The 22,409-nt window shown below is 41.0% G+C and overlaps 1 protein-coding gene across 1 annotated transcript in view; it reads right to left on the reverse strand.

Moving 5' to 3' along the window:
• Positions 1-22,409, reverse strand: part of CTTNBP2 (cortactin binding protein 2) — a 147,817-nt gene that overhangs the window by 14,663 nt on the left and 110,745 nt on the right. The window contains 5 exon segments of the mRNA XM_012761095.3: positions 1,919-2,097; positions 6,675-6,862; positions 7,029-7,181; positions 15,611-15,710; positions 15,790-15,876. Coding sequence (XP_012616549.3) covers positions 1,919-2,097; positions 6,675-6,862; positions 7,029-7,181; positions 15,611-15,710; positions 15,790-15,876 — 707 coding nt within the window.

Below are 22,409 nucleotides of genomic sequence, written 5' to 3' on the forward strand. Positions count from 1 at the left end.
GTGTCAGCTTTGATTCTGGACTCTCTTCAGATTTGTAAGACAGAGATAAGTGTTTTATTCTGGAGCAGAGGGGCAGATGTTTCCTGATCAGGATTATATTTCTGCCCAGAATACCAGAAAATGCAAAATCAAATCTGCTATTCACAGAACCCTTATTGAGCTGGATGGTGACACTTTTGTTCCTCCTTTCAATTTCCTGCTGATTTTCTATTTCATTAACTTTATTATGTCCATGTCTATTGTCATAAGCTGCTTCAAAGGAAAATATAGTAAGTACTATGTCATACATAAGTCTCAATCATGGAGGAAGCTTTTCAATTCATCAACAGAATGAAGGATTTTTTGGGGGGTTGGGGGGTACATAAAATCCTTCCTATTAGGTTGGTACAAAAGTAATTGTGGTTTTAACATTATTGAAATTTATCGTTTGATATTGGAATACATTCTTAAATGTGGTTATGTTATACATCCTTCTAATGTGCATTTCTTGTTTTTGCTGATGACATTACTTGCTGTTTATATTTATTTGAGACTATGGAAATGATGTTAGACAAAAAGCAAATTCAAGTGATTTTCTTATTTGAGTTCAAAATGGGTCATAAAGCAGCAGAGACAACTTGCAATATCAACAATGCATCTGGCTAACAAACGTACAGTGCAGTGGTGGTTCAAGAAGTTCTGCAAGAAGACAAGAGCCTTGAGGATGAGGAGTGCCGTGGCCAGCCGTCAGAAGTTGACAATAACCAATCAAGAGCCATCATAGAAGCTGATCCTCTTATGACTATATGAGAAGTTGCTAAAGAACTCAACGTGGACCACATTCTATGGTCATTTGGCATTTACAGCAAATTGGAAAGGTGGAAAAGCTCAATAAGTGAGTGCCTCTTGAGCTGGCCGAAAATAAAAAAAAAACATCGTTTTTAAGTGTCATCTTCTCTTCTGGTACACAACAACAATGAACCATTTCTTGATCAGATTGTGACATGCAACGAAAAGTGAATTTTATATGACAAGCGGTGACGACCAGCTCAGTGGTTGGACTGAGAAGCTCCAAAGCACTTCCCAAAGCCCAACTTGCCCCCCAAAAAGGTCACGGTCACTGTTTGGTGGTCGGCTGCCAGTCTGATCGACTACAGCTTTCTGACTCCCGGCAAAACCATTACATCTCAGAAGTATGCTCAGTAAATCGATGAGATGCACAAAAACCGCAATGCCTGCAGCTGGCATTGGTCAACAGAAAGGGCCCAATTCTTCTCCATGACAATGACCAATGGGGCACATAGCACAGCCAATGCTTCAAAAGTGGAACTAGTTGGGCTATGAAGTTTGTTTCATCCACTCTATTCACCTGACCTCTCACCAACCTACCCACTTAAGCATCTCGACAACATTTTGCAGGGAAAATGCTTCCACAACCAGCAGGATGCAGAAAACGCTTTCCAAGAGTTCATCGAATCCCAAAGCACGAATTTTTATGCTACAGGATAAACAAACTTATTTCTCGTTGGCAACAATGGGTTGATTGTAATGGTTCCGAATTTTGATTAATAAAGATGTGTTTGAGCCTAGTTACAATGATTTAAAATTCGAGGTCCCAAATCGCAATTACTTTTGCACCAACCTTAATAAAATCTCTCACATTGAGAAATTTACTCAGGAGACATTGCACAGCAAGGCAAACGTGGCTTTGAAGAGAGTTGTTGTAATAAAGTCCTACTCAGCTCTTGGCAAGACTACGGTTGCCTTAGGAACTACAGAACAGAGATGTCATGGTCATCCTGATGGCGCAGAGCACTGGCACTCTGTGTTGGGGACAGGAGACGAGGGGAGGCAGCCTGGCCAGCATTCTCTCTCTCAGACGTCCCAAGCCTGCCATGGCTCTGCTTTAGGAAGGCAAATAAGGAGAAATGGCACTTACTTCACTGTTGCTTGGGCGTGTCCTGGGACTACAGGACAAGACAGGAAATACTTTGGCCCCAGAAGTGCTTCAGGTGTGCCCAAGCGTGCCAGGCAGGAGTTGAGCTGACGCCAGACAGACAGAGCCCAGTCGATGGTCTTGCACACGGGATCGCAGGGGGAGGGCGCCTGACCTCTGAACTAGAGAGACCGGGAGGTGCAACAGGGCTGGGTTTAGAATGATGCTGCTTTTCCTTTGAGTTTTAGAAGTCAAAAAATTGAAAATATAAAACTTTATAAAACAAAAATCTAGCTGAATCTGACTGAACCTTAGGGTGGATGAATGAGAGATCACTAACACATACTATTAACAGTAGGTGTGCTAACGTGTTAGTGTGATAAGCATTTTACTCAATTTTTTTTTTTTTTTTTGACAGTCTCTGGTGCCCAGGCTTAAGTGCCATGGTGTCAGCCTAGCTCACAGGAACCTCAAACTCTTGGGCTCAAGTGATGCTCCTGCCTGCCGAGTAGCTGTGACTACAGGCATGTGCCACCATGCCCAGCTATTTTTTTCTATTTTTAGTAGAGACAGGGTCTCACTCTTGCTCAGGCTGGTCTCGAACTCATATCCTCAAGTGATCCTCCTGCCTCCGCCTCCCAGAATGCTAGGATTATAGGTGTGAGCCACTGTGCTGGCCTTTCTCATTTAATTCTACCCCGTTTTTTACATATCAGGAGACTGAGGTGTGGAGATATAAATCTTGCCCAAGGTCCCATAGGTGGCAAAGCTGGGCTAGAGTTTATTTTCATTAAGGCATAATTGACAAAAATTATGTATTTATGGTGTGCAATGTGATGTTCTGATGTGTGGATACCTTACCAATGTTATGAAAATACCCAAAATTTTCATGGGAAGATAACTCCAGGTTCCTGGGATGGCAAAATTTTGTGTGTGGGGGGGTGAGTGGGTAAGGGATATATGTTTATCTTTATGTGTATTTAAAAGTAAACAATTAAATTTATATTATTACTATTTTCTGGGTTAGGATGAGGGATCATACATTGATCCCTCATACATCGTCCAATCATACATTGGGTATTTTTACATACTTTTAAGAAAATTTTATGTAATGGAATAGTCTCACATTTCCACTTTAAAATGGTAACTCAGTTATTGACTTAGGGTTGTGATTTTAAGTTAAATGGGATAAGATAATTTTACTAAGTTTATGTAAAAGGTACAAAAATTAACATTTGAATCACTGGATTTGTAAACTTAAATTTTCTGGTTTTGTAAGTGTTAAGTACTTGGGTAGATTTGTTTGTTAGAAGTTCTTAAAAAGAAATAAAATGTATTAAATTTCTAAAGACCAATGAAACTATTTAAGAGGATTTAATTAAGTTATAAATGTCCCTTCAAAGGCAATTGTTAAATTTTGCTAGATTTGAAAGATAAAACTTGGACACTGAACTTAAAAGCTTGATGGAAAACAGGGTATTTGGATGTGCAACTCTGATACACTGGATATATCTTAAATAGTGCCTGCATAATCTCTTTGGAATAAAAACTGTCCTCCAAGGTCCCAACACCCCACAAGGATAGATCCTTTTTAAAGGCCTGTCTTTCCATGTGAATGCTAGCTCTATGAGGGTGGGGAGAACTCCTGTCCTCCTCCACAGTTCCCAGGCCAGTGGCAAATATTTACTGAATAAACACTGTTCTGATGTATCTCAAACAAAAGTCTATGGTTGTACTCATCACACTGTGTTTGGATGATCAGTTTCCATAGCTATAGGTCCTTCCATCCTGGTACTAGGTCTTCCTTGCTCTGCCATAGTGAGGACTTCAAAAATGCTATGACTGATGGACTGAGTGAAGTTCTAAGTCTAGACAACTGATAAGAAGGCGAATGAAGCCAGGAGTTAGGTGTGGGGGCAGAATGTATTGAATTCGGTTATATGAGCAGTTTAAGGTGGACTACATTATACAGACCTGTAGCTGATCACATGAAATTACACAGAACAGTAAGCAGAATCAGTAAGCAGATGAAGGAGAAACTTAGATGAATTCTTAAACGTCAATTCTGGAAGAAATCATTCACATGTATACAGACACAGTACCTCATAGGGCCTTGCAAATAGTGGGTATTCAAAAAAAGTTTTTGAATTCATGAAATAAGAATGACATTCAATGTTTTATATTTGAGTAAGTGATAAATATGTATTTGGTATATCTGGATCTGTGGCATGTTTAACTTGTATTATGATAATGAAAAAAATTTTAATTTCTCTAAAAGGAAGGTGTCAGCTAAAATGCTAACGTCACCAAAATGTACAGTTTCTGCTATCAGCATAAAGAAATTTGTCTTCAAAATTTAAAATGTGCCAATTTTAAGTAACACTCTATAACACACACAATCAAATGGGAGCAATTCTTTTTAGAACTGCATTTTATAAAATCAAGTCCTTTTTTGGTGGTATAGAGGGTTCACAAAATGATAAAGATTTATTAGGAGAAATGTCCTTCATTGAGAAGTCAAATATAGTAATTAACATATTTTATAAGAAAGGAGAGTCACATAAATCTTTGCTTTACCAAGTAATTATGATATTCAGAATGGGGACAATTGTGAATGTTGGTGTGTCCTATCTGAAGGAAACAATATGGCCAAGGGAGATAAAAGAGTGATTCAGTGATACTAGCAGCTATGTTGAATGGACCCCTGGGTTATGTGATATCAATTCCCCTTCTCTTCAAAAAAGGAATAACCATTATATATGTCTCATTTTCTCTCATATTTTTCCAGGAAGAATTCTGAGATCATATAATTAATGATCACTAAATACTCATTTCCTACTAAAAAGTATAATTATTGTTTATTACATACTAGTAGGAAGCCTCATCTTGTCCTGAAAGGTCTATTTTATTAAGTCTCTATAAAAAAATTAGAAGAAGAGATTGTGATCAATTGCCAGTGTGCTTTAAGTGCCCACAAAGATTAGGTTCTGTGACATTACACGATTTCTGATGTTTTACAGTCGTCATTTGTTCCCATTGTACACTTACCCCGGGGGAAGGTTTTATTAAGCTACTTGAAGTGCTTCGTGGTAAATGAAAGGCATTGCCCTTTTCTCCTTTTCTATTCTTTGCAACACACCCCACTCTCAAACACAATGGGGAAGAGAGTAGAGCTTGAAGCTTGGAACTTTCCTTTCAAAATAAGCTAAATCAATCCTTTTCAAACTGTGTTCATCAGAGAGCTGGTGGGGAGGGAGGTACACTTTACTGAAATACTGCTAATCCTATAGAATAAAGCTGGGATTTTTTGTGATCATTTATGTGCATTATTTTTGGCAATGAGATGTAAATATTAGCAGTGATGAAGGTGATGGAAGTACCAGTAATTTGCAAAGCTACAGACCTCTGACTGTCTTGACCTCACCTTTCCTCCTACTCATTGAGGTCACACAAGGGCTGTGCCTTGGCCAAAAGCATCTATTTATGACCAGGCAACGGACTTTAACATAACTTGGGGTAGAAGATTTCTCTGATTAAATTAGGAATTTCAGATACTAATTCAAATCAGCAGTGGCCAGCACTGTTCACTGAACTGCCAAAAGCCATTCCCATCTCACACTTTTCCCCCCAATCTCCCACTTCCCTGCCCCCAGCACACATGCATGCACTAACACAGCAGAACAGAACTTTGCAACAGGACTTGATACAGAGTGTTTCAGTCTTGGGAAGGTGGGTCAGGCTATGGTCTCGGACTGAGGGGTGGGCAAGGAACCAGTTCTGGTTAATGAAATATTAAAAGGAAGTCTTATGTTTCTGGAAGTTTCTGGAAAAGTGCTTTCCTCCCTGATAAGGAGGAGACTGAGGAAGCTGAAGCTTTCTATCCTTTGCTGCATTACATTTTCTGCCTTTGAAGGTGTTTTTGTATGGTCTTCAGGGGAAGTTCAAGAGATTCCTGCAGACCAGGGACCTGAGGTACCGATCACCCACCACAATGCATCTGGTTATATGGTGGGGGCCTCTTTTTGTGAAGCAGCTAGCAGTGGGGTGTTCTGCTATTTGCAGCTTAAAATACTACACTGCTACAATGACGACACTGTCCTGCCAATGTGGTCCATCCTGCAGGATTAAATAAGAAAATCTTACTAAATGGACTTCTCTTTCAAATCCACCCTGACACTCAGCTATTGGCCCAATTGAAGAATATTAAATGACAGTATGTTAGTCTTGGTCAGCTTTAAATTACTTTTGTTATTCTGGAGACTCCAGAATATTTACTTTATTATTCTGTGAAAATCACCAAAAGTTATTATCACTCTTGAAAAAGATGGGTCAAAAGGTATAGAATTGTACTTTTTCACGTGGCTTTTTTATATTCACCGTAGTGTAGTGTAACAGCCCTATATTATATTATATATTGCCTGAATGGATGGGTAATGCTCTGAAAGCTCTAAGCAAGCAGTAAGTTTTCATTAAGAAGAGGGATTCATTCTATAACCAAGCCTTTCGTAGCATTTAGAACTTGGCAAGATTCCTTGAGAACAGTTAATAACAACAAGTAAAAGCTATTTACTTTTTCTTATACTTAATGAATGTGAAACCTGTAACAGTTTCTGGACTATATTATCTTATTTAATCCTTGAATACTTAACAGTTTCACTTGGCCCAGGCCACACAGTGAGTGGTTGGACTCAAACCCAGATCTCCTGACAACCAAAACCCCTGCTCTCCCCGGCGACAGGCTGCAGCTGCTGTTTGGTACCTTGTTTACCAGCTTCCTCCTTAGGAACCTCTGCAGCAGTCCGTGCATGGGCTCGCCGTCCCACCGCAGCTGCACCCAGCGGAAGTGCTGCTGCACCAGCAAGTCGGCGCCCTGCAGGCAGGCCTTGGCGATGGTTCCCATCAGAAAGCAGTTCTCGTGGAAGTAGTAACATTCAGACGTTCCGTTTCCTAAAATAAACCAAAAGCAATGGTCCAACCTCAGTAAGTCATAATATGGGGGCAAATGCAAATTAAAATCAGTTAACAAACATGAAATATGCAACGTGTCCTCTAGGGAACAGAAAGATCGGAATACCACAGAAGCTTCTCAGCGTGGTCTCTCTACCATCTTTACCTTTCTGGAAAGTACAGGGGCTTTCAGGGCTGCGAATTTCCAGAGGTGCCAAAAAGTCCCCCAATAACTCAGACAATGAAGATTTTTCCAGATTCTCTAAGATGATGATGATTTTCTTCTTAACAGGAGATTGTTTCACTGGGATCAGACAAGCTGTGGGCAAAAAAGGAAACTCGGTGAGTAAAGCTTTTACAAAAACCTATACAAATTAGCAAAAATTAAGAAGTCAAAGATGTAAAATGTCAGCAAAGATGTGACACAATGGGAAGGCTCTTAAATTGCTGGGGGATTATAACAACTCTGGAAAACAGCTTGGCAGTATTCAATATGTTGAAGACACACACACACACACACACACACACACACACACACACACACACACACTATCTGATCCAACACTCCTGGTTCCACCACAGGTCGCAAATGGAATCAACCCCTGTCCATCAACAATGGAATGGGTAAATAAGAGTATATTCCTACAATGAATATGAAAGTAAACAAATTGCAACCATAAGTAACAACATGGAAGACTATCACAACAATATATTAAGAAGCAGATCACGAAAGAATATATACAATATGATTTTGTCATCCAAAGTTTAAAATAGGCAACACTAAATATATAATTTAGGGATTCACATACAGGGATAAAACTATAAAGAGAAGCTAAAAAAAAAAAATGGTTATCACAAAAGATAGAGTAGTGGTTCCCTCCGGACACGGGAGGTTTTGTGATAAGGAGAGGGGCACACAGCCACATTATGAAGCTGAGAATATTCTATTAATATTTCTTGGCCTTGTCTGTAGTTAAATGGTTATTTTAGATTACTCATTGATCTGTAAGTATTAATAGTATGTATTTTATATATGTATATTTCACAATACAAAAGGTTAAAAGCACTTAAATGACCTTTAAATTACACATATGTACAATGTTCATAAAATTATGTACACAGAACCTCAGAGAGATAAGCAGATTCCTCCCTTCATTTTACAGATCTCAGAGAGGCTGAAGTGATTTGACTAAGGTTTCAGAAACAATGGTAAGGAAGGAGGAAAATCTAGTAAACTACTTTGGTATTCCTTCCATTCAGGATGGGAGGGAATGTCTTCATATCAACCTAAAATAAAAGACTGAAAGTAAATGGAAGATTATTATGTAGGAAATGAATAAGTCAGTGCATAAAACATACTTAAAACAGTGCCTGGCACCTACTAAGCAGTCAAATGCTATTAATATTTTAGTTAAAATGTATATAGCATTTCCTATATACCAAACATTTAATTAAAAAATTAAATCATGCTGGGTGTGGAGGCTCACGTCTGTAATCCCAGCACTTTCAGAAGCCAAGGTGGGAGGATGCCTTGAGGTCTGGAATTTGACACCAGCCTAGGCAACATAGCTCTACAAAAAAATAGAAAAAAATTATCTGAGCGTGGTGGTGTGCACCTGTAGTCCCAGCTACTCAGGAAGCTGAAGCAGAAGGATCACTTGAGCCCAGGAGTTTGAGGTTGCAATGAGCTATGATGACGCCACCGCACTCTATCCAAGGTGACAGAGACTTTGTCTCAAAAAAAAGAATAAAAATCACTTTTAAAGTTTTTAGAAGATTCTAAAATGCCCCAGTCTCAGCCAAATTAACTTTGTAAAAAGAAGGACCAATTTAAAATACTTGAGAGTAATATTATCAAGTATTCTGCTTTTTACAAATACTCCCGATAGTATATTCTCTAGTTCTCTTGCAAATAAATGAGACAGGCAGAAGAACAGAGGCTGGCAGGACTGTCCCAGAGCCTGGGGAACCGCATCAAGGTGAGAATAGCCGCAGGAGTGGCGTGACGGTGAGCTCAGAGATGATCTAGACCGCAGGTCAGGTCCGGGCCGGGCACTTGGGGGTGGAGCAGTCACAGCTGTGGGACAACACAGTGGCAGTCTGTGCCTTCGGCCTGGGCTGCCAGTTAGAATCACCTGGGACTCATCCCAGCGATTCTCCACCATTCTGATTAAACTGGTCTGTGCTGGGCCCGGGGCATTGGCATTTTGTAAAAGTTCCCTGACAGCTGGAATGCACAGGTAAGGGTGAGACTGGCTCATATGAGGCCTCAGAACTCATCTAAAGAGGCAAGGTGAAAGACCTAGGATGTCACGTTAGGAGAGAGAAATGACCAGCTGTGGAACTCAGAGGGAGTCTTTAAGGAGAGAGATAAACAGGATTCAACTCCTGCTCTGAGATAGAATTGGGTGGAGAGGAAATAAAGAGGAAACACACATACTAGGCTCGTACCTCTGTAGTTAAGGCAAAGATGGCAGGAGCCTCACGCAGGGCCAAGGCACGGGATGAAAAGGCATTTTGAGAGAGAATCAGTAAGTCTCAGTGGGTGACTTACTGAGAGAGGAGCAGAGAGGAAATATCAGGGATGACACTGAAGTCCCCACTGACAAGAGGCCACACATTCAGTGGAGGCAGAGAACACACGACCACGAACGTACTTGGGGAAGGGGTGGGTGAGGGGTTCTGTTTCAGGCCTGATGTGTTTGATGAGGGAAGTGTCCCGAGATGTCCGGGAGGTGGTGGGACACGAGGATGCACCCATCCAGGGAGGATTCAAGCTGGAGACAATGAATTCACAGGACTGCAGGAGGTCTCTTGGAAGCAGATAATAAACTCACTCTCCCGGGGCAGCAAGCAAGGACTGTATTGTTAATGACTTAATTACTCCCATATTTAATGGACAGTTTGTGCCCTAGACAAAAAAGGGGTAGGGTTGCTGTTGGTCATCATTGGATTAGGTTTCCACCTCATCTTTATCTTGGTCTTCCTTGAGGTACCAATCAAGGGTTCACTAGTGTGGGTTTCTTTGGTCTGCCATCGACACAGCTGGCCTCATTGCCTCAATCTTTCATTAGCACCTACTTCTCCATCTGACCACTCACGTTCAACATCCTCAGGCAAGTTGGTGCAAAGGTAAATTTTATTTTACTTGAGAAATAGCACACGACTACTTCAGGTGATTTAGCATCGTTTCACATCTAAAATGTTAACCAACCACAGAGGCAGGAATTCGTTAGTTGCGTGTTTCCAGGATTAGCCCGTCTCTGACCAGGATTTAAGGAGATGTGAAAGGAAGCCATTCGCTCCATGTTAGATCGGCAGAGTCCCTTTTACCTGCAGCCTAAAAGTCAGCCACTGGGATTCCCTTTCCTTTATGATACCTCAAAGCTCTGTTTCTGAAACCAGTCTACTCTTTTTACCCTTTTTCTTCTTCCAAGAACAACAAGGCTACATCAAGCCCTGCTTCTCCCCTGCAGGTGGATAATCTTAACTGGACACCCTCTTTGAGAGCCTCAAGGCTACACCCCAGTTTTGTGCACCCTTATAGTTGAAGTCCCAGATAGTTATTAATAGTTCTACAGCAACACTTGTTGGTTTAAAAATAACCCAAACATCACATTTTTAGTTAAACCCCAACTTGGTGACTTCCAAGTCTATAATATCCCCTTTGGGGACAGAAAACAGCCCCCCTTTTGTACTGCCACTTAACTCAGGCTCTGCAGGCACAATGCTCTGAGAGTCCAAGCAAGAGACACAGGGCGAAGCTTCAAAGCGCCTCGGCCAGTGCAGGGTCCACGGAGGTAAACTCGCCGTGAAAAGTCCGGTTGTCATATCCTCCTACTATAATCACAGTAATTCTATCCTTATTACTTCTCAAAAGGAAAGTTCTCTCAGGAATTCAAGGTATTATTTTAAAATACTCTAGTGTTCAATTTTTTTTTAACTACTTACTGTCACATGTAATTTGGAAAAGAATCTGTCATGCTAACGCAATTCCACACCTTACACTGAGTAGAAATTTGACCCGATTCTAATATGCACCCACAGCCTCCTCACCCACAAGTCATGTGAGGTGACTCTCACAACAGGCAATATGAGAGAAAACATGTTATTTGAAAATAAACACAAAGTAATTTATGCTGGAATCCTCATTCTCTTTGAAGTGTTCTTTTATTCTACATTCTTTTCTTCATTGGTACCACTGTAAGCACCATGTTTTTGATTTTTTTTAACCCTTTGCACTTGGATGTCGAGTATGACTCGACACGGCTAGCAAAAATTATAGAGATTAAAATGACTCTTTGAATGTATCAATAATTTGAAATATAAAAAAATCCAAATAAGTTTGTATGAAAAGAAACTCCAGTTTTTTATTCTACTGCCGCGCTTTGTAAAATCTGGGGTATTTAAAAAATTAAATCCTGAGTAGAATAAAGGAATCAAGAAAGAAGCAAGCGAGTGCAAAAGGTTAAAGTTAATTATTTAAAATACTTGTGCTACTCTTCCTTTCTGTACTTTTTGCACATATACTTCTTTTATTCATTCTGTGACTCTTTCTGCCGGTTTTCTTCTATGGAATCGTAGAGAGGAGTGAATAAGGTAATATATGTGCTGTACTCAGTGGAAGATAAAGTTTAACATTCCAACCCCAGGCAAATCCAAGTATTTTAAGTCTCTTTCTTTAGAGAATGTAAGGTTAAAAACCAGGAGTATATATAGAATACCTTGCAAATCGGTGTATTCCTCGCTCATTGTCATGATACTTGACCACTTTCATTTCTTGGTAAAAAAGCAAGAGAGTAGCTGGTGGATCATTTCCACGCCCTCGTTATTCTAAAAGCTGGAGTGGAACAGCCTGGGAAACCCCTTTCCCTCATCCAGATCTCTGCCTTCTCTTCCGGGTTCTCCATCAGCTCTTGACCAAAGGATCATTCCCTGCTATGTGCTCTCTCTGCACGTTGAAAGAACCAACCCACACCCATGGCTGGGTCCTTTTTCTGGCTCCTTGAAGACCCCATGAACTGCTGCTGCCCCCATCTCCCACCCTGCTCTCCCAAAGTGTCCATTCTCCATTATCTCTTCATCTGTCACCAGTCAACAGCAGTGGGTCCTACAGAGATGATGACACCGGTGGAGTGAGTTTTAGGAGCTAAGGACGGACAGTAGGAGAGGCCAGCCATAGTGTTCCTACATAACATTCTGAGAGCTCGAGTTTTCATTCTGGAGCCATCGGTGTATAACAGCAGGAAAGTGTCATGAGTGGTTTGGGGTCTTAGAGTGATTCCCTGGACACCCTGTGGAAGGAGTGTGACCAGAGGAAGCATGAAGGGCTAATGCTGAGGCCTCCCCAGCCCTTTGAACAAGAAATGACAGGTGGCAGGGGGAAGAGAGGGCAGGAGGAAGAAAAGAGATAAAGAAAGCACATTTGACAGAGCTTAGGGACTGCCGGGACATGGGCAACAAGCGGAACTGAGGCTCCTGTAATGCCCTGCTTGCTAACTGGGGCAACTGCAGTCAAGATCTTAGCAGATGAACCATGTATTTGTGTCTTAGTTTTATTATTAAAAAAAGTGAAGGAAGATATTGATACTCATAAATTATTAAGCCAAATACAGAATAAAAGTCCTTCTGTATTTGGACATCATACACCATTTCCTACTCTTCTTTCTTGAACTCAGAGTGGAGATTTTTTCAGTCTTGGCTTATTGTTGAAAAGCTTCGTTTTTCAAATGCTAATCAGTCTATCTTTATGTCCTGTCGTCTGTGACTCCCTTATCAACACCTAATATCAACTCTCTCTAATCTCCTTCCTACCTCCACTCTAACCAAGTTCTTCTATTTGCTGACACCTATAGGACTAAGAATTCCCTTTTTCTTTGCCTGTGCTATATTCTGTATCAGAAAATTCACCCATTCATTCGACAAATCATTGCTGGCAATTAGTATACAAGGCTAAATAGAATAAGCTACGGTACCAACCTTCAAGGAGCTCATAATACGTGTGTGAGGCAAGGTGAAACCCTAAACAACACGCTCACTGCCCTGGCCTATGGTATGGTTGGGTGGGACACAGAGGTACAAACAAGTCTACTGTTCGTCACTAGAAGGACACATCACATCTGGAGGGATCAGAGAAGGCTTCATTTGAGGTGCCCTTAGAGTATTCTAAGAGAGGCTTTTCCCATATAGTTTCCAGAAGGACAGAGAACACGTCTGTTTTAATCACTACATAGTACTGTGCACAGTTCCTGCCACGTGGCAGCCATGGTGTGTGTGGGACGGGGTGGGGGGAGTTCACACATTTATCTGCAATTCTAGCAGAAGCCTCCGCATGAACGTGGAGAGTGGAAAAGTAAAAGACATGCAGGGCAGGGAAGAAACACCATACCCTGCTGGAACATACACATCTATTTAAAAAGGGTCAGATAAGCAAATCAGGTGGAGCAATGCCCCAGAAATGGAAGGCCCTGAACTGCATCCACTTAGTTCACTGGACGACAGAGGACAGGGGTGCGTGCGCAGCATCATGGGAGGTTTGAATCAGAGGTCTGTGCCTATGAGGAATGCTCAGGGCAGAGAGCAGGAGGCAGAGAACGGCTGTTTACATGGAGGCAGATGAGTTACAGGGAAGGGAGCACAAAGGAAGACGGTGCCGACGGAATGGATGAAAAAGCAGATTGATACTGACCCGGCAGGATGTGACCAGGGACTGACTGTGGGACAAATGTGAAGGGTTTGTAAATGAGAGGACCAGGGGTTCCGTGTGGTTCTCATATTGCTTTTAAAATTGGGATAGTTAGCAATGTTGAAAGAAAACTCCGAAGTTTGTATGTAAAACCCTGGATTTCTGGTTTCTCCCTAAAAGTCACAAGACATCACGACACCGGATCTGCCAGGAGCAAACAGCTGGAGCTGAGCGCTGCTGCTCCTCCGGCAGATGATGACAGTGGCCCCGTCCAGCCCGCCTCACCCTCAGCGCGGCTCGCTGGCACTGTGGGTATTTAGGTTATCAAGCTGGCCAATAAGATCCGAGTTTCCAGTGTGGGAGCCAGGAGACTTGGACCAATCTCCAAACTGGGAAATTAGGAAGATGTTTTTAAGAAGATGCCCACCATAGATTGAGAAAGGCTGAGCTGGCCACCTTTGCATCCTTCGTGACCTAACTCACTGCTCTCCAGTTTTCTTAGTTCTCCACGCTTAGAGCAGAACTCGGTCTACAGTTGCTATCTACCCTGACAGGGTGAGGACAAAATGTTTTATAGTTTCTTTCTTTGAGATGAAACAAGACTGAAAGTTGAAAAAAATGTGTGGGACTAAGTGGGAAAAACAGACACTTGGCACAGGGGAGCTTTTAAGGCTGGTGGTGATTGAGATCAGGCTCAGGAGCTGGATTGCTTGGGCCTGAGTCCTGCTCTACGTCCTTGCTGTGGGAACTTTGGGCAGGATACTTAACCTCTCTTCTCAAGTATTTTCACGTTTAGAAGTCAGGTGATTGTACCTGCCTCTGAGGGTTGCAAGTTAAGAAATGCAGTGTTTAGAATGAGGCCTACCATTCTAGAAAGAGCTTACTAAATTTTAGCAATGATTTGCAACTTTATCAGAGAAAAAGATTTGCATTGCTAACTTTCACTAGTTTCTAGTCCAAGACTGGCCTGTGTAGTATTCCGATCCTACTGGAATTTCCTGCTACCAAAATGTGCTTGTAGGTTTCTGGAATCCTCAGTGCTTTCCCAAACCTGTTTCTTAATTTCATTTCTTGATATGGACCTATAGGTAATTTATATCTTCGTAAGCCGAATCTGCAGTTGTCCTGTCCACAAAATATCTCCCTTTATCATGGCTCCAAAAATAAGAAGTGCCTGTCCCCTGAACAGAGATTTTGAATTTGCATCTCAACTCATCCTTCTCTGTCTTTGCAACTACCTCCTTCACTCCTGGGGCTTTGTAGCTTTGAGCCCTTGGAGAATGAAGTCTGGTCTGTGTCATTTTGTGTTGCAGTGGCTAGTTAGGCTATGCTATGCTATACTATGCAGGGTTATGCTAACTCCACCTGTGATGGAGCTTGGGTGTTAGGCTCTGGAGCCTAAGACAGAAAACTTACGAATAACCTTATACTAATATACATGTTTAATCTTGGTTCTGCTACTACATAAATTACTAAACCTCTCTGTGCCTATTTCTCCAACTTTGAAATAGAAATAATGATATCTACCTGCATAGGGTTGTTGTGAAGATAAAATGGGTTAATTAGCACATGTAATGAATTTAGCAAAGTATCAGTTGATGGCATACCAAGGGTGGGGTGGACAAAGCAGTCTGCCGCATCAAGGGATGTATTGGTTGTAGAGAATTTATGAGAAATAAAATTTACTAAAACTTGATTTGCTTTTTATTATCACCATGGTCCAGCAATTCCAAACAGCATTAAAGATGCAATACCCAGGCCACCTGGGGTACACTAATCTCACCACCTCCTCCCTTGGTATACCACTGGTGCCAGTAATACAGTATGCTCACAACAATTAATGATTAATTAAAAAAAGATGAAAAAACAAAAATGCAGGATGCTCAACGAATGCAATAATATCCACATGCAAATACTTTTTTGTAGGCATTCATCGCATAGTTGCTGAATAATGAAATAGTTGACTTAAATTTATCCCCAAGCAATAAAGTTGATGGCATTTTAATGGCATTGCTGTAGAGCCATTGTGGTTATCACAGTCTAGTTGGCTGAAATGGTCTTACCACTACTGATGAACAGGTCTACTAGCTGTTCCTTGGAGAAACCAGCATCTACTTCAGCTCTCACTATTTCACAGGAGAACCCTGCAGCCATTTGTCTGTGCTGTGAAAAGAAAACAGAGTGGTTAGTTCTATACACTTTCTAATTTTCAAAGAAGAGATGATATATAAGTAATTGATACCTTCAGGCAGAGTGCAAGCTGATGTACTATGTAGTCTTGCAAGCTTCCTTCTGGGCCATGGAAAATGACATTATGATATTGCTCAACCTATTAATAAATCAAAAGGAAACCTTAGGTGAAGATGCTAAGTTGAGAAGAAAAATAGTAGTATACAAGTATGGAATTCCCTGATTGTCCTTAGGCTTTCAAAATGTTAAAAATATTTTAGAGATTATCTTTATTCATTGGAATTGAATGAATTAAAGTCTTTCATTTTAATGTGAAACATAGGTAAAAAGTATTTAGCAAGAGCTGCCTTTTTATGAAAAAGCATATACTTTCTTTCCTGTACTTTCTAAAATAAGGTTCAGCATATTAACTGAGAAACACAGTTCTAAGTGTATCTCGTCTCTTATATCTTGTTTTTTATTGTCTTTTGCAGATACTCTTTACTATTTTCCCAATGCTTATTTTGGTTTTTAGTGGTTAAAGTAGAAATGCTTTTCATTAAGGAAATTTTGGAAAATACTAAGATATTTAAAGAAGCAGACTAAAAGTTACTGATAGTGTCAGCACTGAGAAGCAATCATTGTAAATACTGTGTTTCCTTCTAGTTTTTTCTTTGCATGGATGTGCATGTGTGTGAGCATTTATAAGTTTTTTTGAAGACGCATACATGAGTGCAATCTTTTTACAGCTGTTGTATATCAGAGAATATCTTCATCTTGACTTCTTAGGTAAAAGATATCTTGAACATAAAACTGTTGGATCAATTTTATATACTATTCCATTCTAGAATTCAGTGTTTCAAAGAAATCTAGGTAGAGAAGGATCACTTTTATTTTATAAAAAAGAAAGTCTCCTGCCTGGCTGCTTATACAATTTTTTTTAACCCTTATTCTCATATATATGGATACCTCACCTAAGAACATATGGAGATCCAGCATGCAGTTGGAAGGAAATTATTATCCACATATAGCGAGGGCAGTGATGCCTGGAGCAAGGTGTCGAGGGGGAAAGCAGCCTCCCACTTCTCTCATCCCAGGGCTGAGACCCTCGTCACCTCCCAGCACACACACCTGGGAGCAGCTTTCTTATTGAAAGGGTCTTGCAGAAAAGAACATGGAGAGATGAAGCTCCACCCTAATTGATACAGTTGTTCATGTGTGAAGATTGAGCCACCAAGACTTAGAGAAGTGTTAAACATGAAAGGGTCTGTTATTTCTGTAATTTGGAATGGGACAACGTAAGGACAGGTATGTGTATCTTTGTGTTGTCTCTCTATTGTGCTCTGATGAGGCTGTCCCTTTGAGATCACTGGGGAAGGCCAGATATTTGAGGGTGGCTGCGGTGGACATCTGTGAAGACAGTACATATGCCCCTGCTCCATCATTACTGGAAGGGGCAGATTCTGGGATAGGAAATGAAGGCTTGATGGGAGTAAGCACTTCGCATGGGAGGATAAGGAAACATCTTCCTTTCCTGGGCCCTTTAAGACTTGATCTTTGGCCTCTAAGAAAACCAAGGCACACTTGTGGGAACTTCTGGAAAGTGGAGGAAACCTAGGCTTGGCCACCAGGTCTCAGAGCATGAGCTAAAGAGGGAAAAGGTCATTTAAGGGGCTCCTTGTTGCTGAGCTTCGGACTGGGTTTTGGGCTCTGAAAGACAACATATCTGGTAGCCACCATTCACTTTCTCTGAGTTTGAATACTATTTCATTATTGCTAAGCCTTCACTAAAAGGCTTACCAATGCCTGCAAGAAACATGACAGTGGCTGTATCTGTCCAAGGAATGTCAGGATCCTGAAGCCATAGGGTGCACTCAGCAGTGGTCTGTGATCCAAGCAATGGATCCAAGCACCAAGCAATGGAGGTGCAGGGAAGGACCAGAACTGAACAGGGACTGCCCCAGAGACACAGGAGAGAAGAATTTCCTAGAAAGTTCAAAGTTCTGCTTCTAGTTAGTAAGGCTATGGAGCCGCAAGAAGACTTCAGGGGTAAAATATTATTAAAGAATAATCGTTGAATAATAAAGAATTATTGAATAATCTGTTCTTATTTATGAGATGGGAAAGCTGGGAGATATACAGATTGTACTTGTCATTAAAAATTATCACAGAGATTTGTCTAGTTATGGCCTCTTTCTCTCGATTTTAAATGAAACATGGTAAGACCTCTTGATGTGCACAGTCAGGCTTTCTTTGGCTTAGGAAATTTTTCTTCAATCATGTTTTTGGTAATCATGTTTCATTCTTCTCAGAATGAAAACTCAGTTCTGTGGTATTCTTCCACAGATGTAATGTAATTGGTTATTATGTATGGACTGTGAAACCACAGGAAGGATTTTTCAGTAGAGCAGAAGTGTGGACCCCCACTGGCTTCTCTCACCATCTACTAGGTTTCTGGCTAACTCTCCTCCCTCAGGTCACTGGGTGGATGAAAAGCCAAACTCCAGTTGCTTGTCAACTCCAGGGTCTGGCAAAGGCTGTGGTGGAATGAATGAACTTCTGTCCAACACGGCAGACAAACGCATGAGGATAAACCATAGTCCCAGGTGCACCTCGGCCCAGGCTGCTCCTGTGCCCACTCCCATGAAGGGCTTAAGGCTAATGTCCCTCTTGGGATGTAGCACAGTCTCGCCAATCCCCATCAACTCCTTACTCGGGTATTTCTAGGAGCTACAGTCTCTAAATCGATATGAAAGGACCTCCAGGGAGTGGAGAAGACTATCACAGTGCTGCAAAAAGCAGAGACTACGCAGGATAAATGCCCAATTTTTTAACTAGTATACTTTTTTTTTTTTAATCATCACAAAGATTTTAAGAGAAAGATGATACTGTTTCCCTACGAACCTGATTTCGGGTAGGCCTCACATAAGTGAGACTAATACTCTATCGCCCCTAAAAGTAGTAGGAAATGTTTCTAGATTCTTGCCAAAGGGAGACCTCAATTCTATTTTTCTGTGTTACTGTGAGAAGACGTCACTTTTCAAAAGTACTTTTGTAGGAAATTGTGTATTAGGTACTTCTAGCCAGGTGCAATTTTAAACCAGAACTCTCTAGTTCTCCAAATTTATCCCAAATTGCTCTGACTTATTGGGGAGAAACTCTCACAAGGAATAGATTGTTTCACACAGTGAAATAGGATACAGATTTTCAAGATTTACTGAAAATAAACAGGCTACAGATTTTCAAGATTTACCCCTGAGATTTTTCAACTAGCATTGCTATTTAATCTCATCTCAGTTCTGAAAACAAGAGTGCTCTATTCATTATAGCCTTTCTGTCAAATAGCCTACATTTTCTTAAGATTGATTTTGAAATAAGATAGCAGAAAGAAACCCAGTGTCATAAGTTGTCTTCAATTTCAACACCTCATTTGTTCTCGGATTGTAGGTTTTTAGGAAATACAGACAGGAAACACTTGATTTAAATTTCATTGAAAAGGCCACTAACAGTAAGCCCTTTGTGTTTAGTTTAATATCCTTTGTGGGATAAGGTAGAATATAAATAAGTGAATTAGATGAGAAAAACAAACGTATAGACTTTTGGATCATTCATACATTTTTTTTTTTCGAGACACAGTCTCACTCTGTTGCCTGGGCTAGGGTGCCGTGGCATCAGCCTAGCTCACAGCAACCTCAAACTCCTGGGCTCAAGCAATCCTTCTGCCTCAGTCTCCCAAGTAGCTGGGACTATAGACATATGCCACCATGCCTGGCTAATTTTTTCTATATATTTTCAGTTGGCCAATTAATTTCTATTTTTTTAGTACAAATGAGGTCTCACTTTTGCTCAGGCTGGTTTCGAACTCCTGATTTTGAGCAATCCACCCACCTCAACCTCCCAGAGTGCTAGGATTACAGGTATGAGCCACTGCACCTGGCCGTCATTCGTACGTTTTAATGCATGCATTCCATTAGGTTTCTTCTCTTTCGGGTATCACCAATTTTTTGTTAATGGTATTTTGTTATTATGAAATGACATAGTTGTGTCAGTTACCATTTAAAATCTGAACAAAAAAAATTAGCTTAATTACTGGGAACCTGTTAATTGAGGTTGGCGTAAACATACAAAGCTCTGCCAGGAAATTGCATATCTGTTTTGGAGTTAGTATATTACATGCCTCTAAATATCAAGATCTTGGGTATAAAAAATGTACATGCTTCATGCTTCCAGCAGAGGGCTCTAAAGATAGACAGATAGGCAAGCAGAATTTGGGTGGTGGTAGTTTGTAAGTATTATACTTCCATTGTGTTGAAAGAAGATCTGTTCTTTGGAAAAGATCAGACTCAACTTTTAAAATTACAGACTGAATTACGGTTACCAGAATTATCCCCTAAGTGCACATTTACAGTGTGACATTTCTGCTTATTAGTAAAGGGACACTGGCTTCCTTATCACAATTGGTACCAATCCCTTTTATTCTTGTGTCTTGACAGCCTATTCAGGAAGCTCATCCCATGTCAATTAGTGCTTTGTGAGGCAAATGTATTCTGGATTAAATGGAGACAAGTGACCTCAACAACAGACCATGCACCCATTTATTTATTTATTTATTTTTTCTTCCACAAGGTTTTCCTACAGAATGGGGGTTTACTAGAGGAGCTGTGGTCTACACCAGCAGTAACCGACCTTTTCGACAACAGGAACCGATTTCATAGAAGACAATTTTTCCTCAATTGAGGGATAGTGGGGCGTGGGGAATGGTTTAAGATGATATTTTTTTTTTTTCTTTTTTTTTTTGAGACAGAGTCTCACTTTGTTGCCCAGGCTAGAGTGAGTGCCGTGGCGTCAGCCTGGCTCACAGCAACCTCAATCTCCTGGGCTCAGCGATCCTACTGCCTCAGCCTCCCGAGTAGCTGGGACTACAGGCATGCGCCACCATGCCTGGCTAATTTTTTGTATATATATTTTTAGTTGGTCAATTAGTTTCTTTCTATTTTTGGTAGAGACGGGGTCTCGCTCAGGCTGGTTTCGAACTCCTGACCTTGAGCGATCCGCCCGCCTCGGCCTCCCAAAGTGCTAGGATTACAGGCGTGAGCCACCGCGCCCGGCCGGTTTAAGATGATTTAAGTGCATCACATTTATTGTGCAGTCAAACCTCTCTGCTAATGATAATCTGTATTTGCAGCCTCTCCCAGCACCAGCATCACCGCCTCAGCTCCACCTCAGGTCATCAGGCATTAGATTCTCATAAGGAGCACGTGACCTAGATCCCTCACATGCGCAGTTGACAGTAGGGTTCATGCTCCTATGAGAATCTAATGCTGTTTGCTATGACAGGAGGCGGAGCTCAAGCGGTGATGTGAGTGATGGGGGCAGCTGTAAATACAGATGCAGCTTTGCTCCCTGGCCAGCTGTCCAGCCCCTGCCGTGTGCCCAGGAGTGGCCCAGTTCCTGATGGGCCACAGACCAGTACCAGTCCACCGCCCAGGAGTTGGGGACCACAGGTCTACACTACTGTCAATGTGGCACCTATAATGTATTTTCAGATTTGTGGCATTTTAAAGTTAATAAACCTGAACTTTTGTTTGGGATTTTACTTGTCATACATAGTCCAAAGAAAAGCTTCTGTCCAGAAACAGTTTTAGGCCAACTTGTGCTGAGACACTAAACTCGGAAAAGAATGAAAAATAAAAGGGCTTTCTGGAACCAATAAAATTGGGATGGCTCTAGCTTAAAGTCACATGCTTTATGGCTAGGAATTTTATTCCAACCTCTCCTGACACTCAATTTTAAAGTATTTATTTATGACTTTAGGGACATGAAAGACATAATTACTGTCAATTTATTCATATAAAATTTCCCCAAACAATATTGACACTTTCAGCATTTGGAATACACTAAACTGGAATCCTTCATGTTAGACAGAATTATAACCATTGGCTTAGGTCTCTCATTATAGAATAGGTATAAGGGAGTAATAGGAATTTAAGAGAAATTTCAGTTCACATACACAGAGCTATTCATACACTCTATGTCTATTTTAAATTAGCTTATGGAAACTGTAAAAGCCAGTATCAGACTTGGTTACTAACTTCAAATAAAGGTAGGTTCTCATTTATTGATGTAGGCATAACAACTTGGGTATTACAGCTATTAAAAATAAAATTATAAGACGTAACTCTTGGACATAACTGTTCCCTTGTCACTCAGCCTCCAGTACTCATGAACCCTTCCTGCTTCAGACCTCCTTGGGGCTGTCACTCATCCCACTGCCCTGAATGATTTCCCACTATTTCTACGGAAGCTGAAGCTTCCACTGGTGTTGGAGCCACCTCTTCCTTATATTAGGCAACTGCTTCCTTCTAAAAGAACTTCACCCAGCTTTGTTCATCCATGCCCTATAAAAGGTTAGGCTAGAACTGGCCATCTGCTAGAGGGGTTGATGGAGCTTTTGCAAGTTGTCTTAGACACATAACCATTGCTTACAACACTACCTTTGTGAGAAAGTAGCAAATTTATTTTAGGAATGTATGGAGAGTAAGTAGCATCTCCTAGTGATGATTCTTAATGATTAGCATGGCAGATATTGGAGTGGATGGACAGCAGGTGGGAGAATCTCAAGGCCTGCAGTCCTAGAGCATTCAGAGTCCTACATCTTAAAATAGGGCTCAGATTAGGATGATCTACTCAAGT

The sequence above is a fragment of the Microcebus murinus genome, chromosome 9 (genome assembly GCF_040939455.1).
Source record: "Microcebus murinus isolate Inina chromosome 9, M.murinus_Inina_mat1.0, whole genome shotgun sequence".
Classification (NCBI taxonomy): Eukaryota; Metazoa; Chordata; class Mammalia; order Primates; family Cheirogaleidae; genus Microcebus; species Microcebus murinus.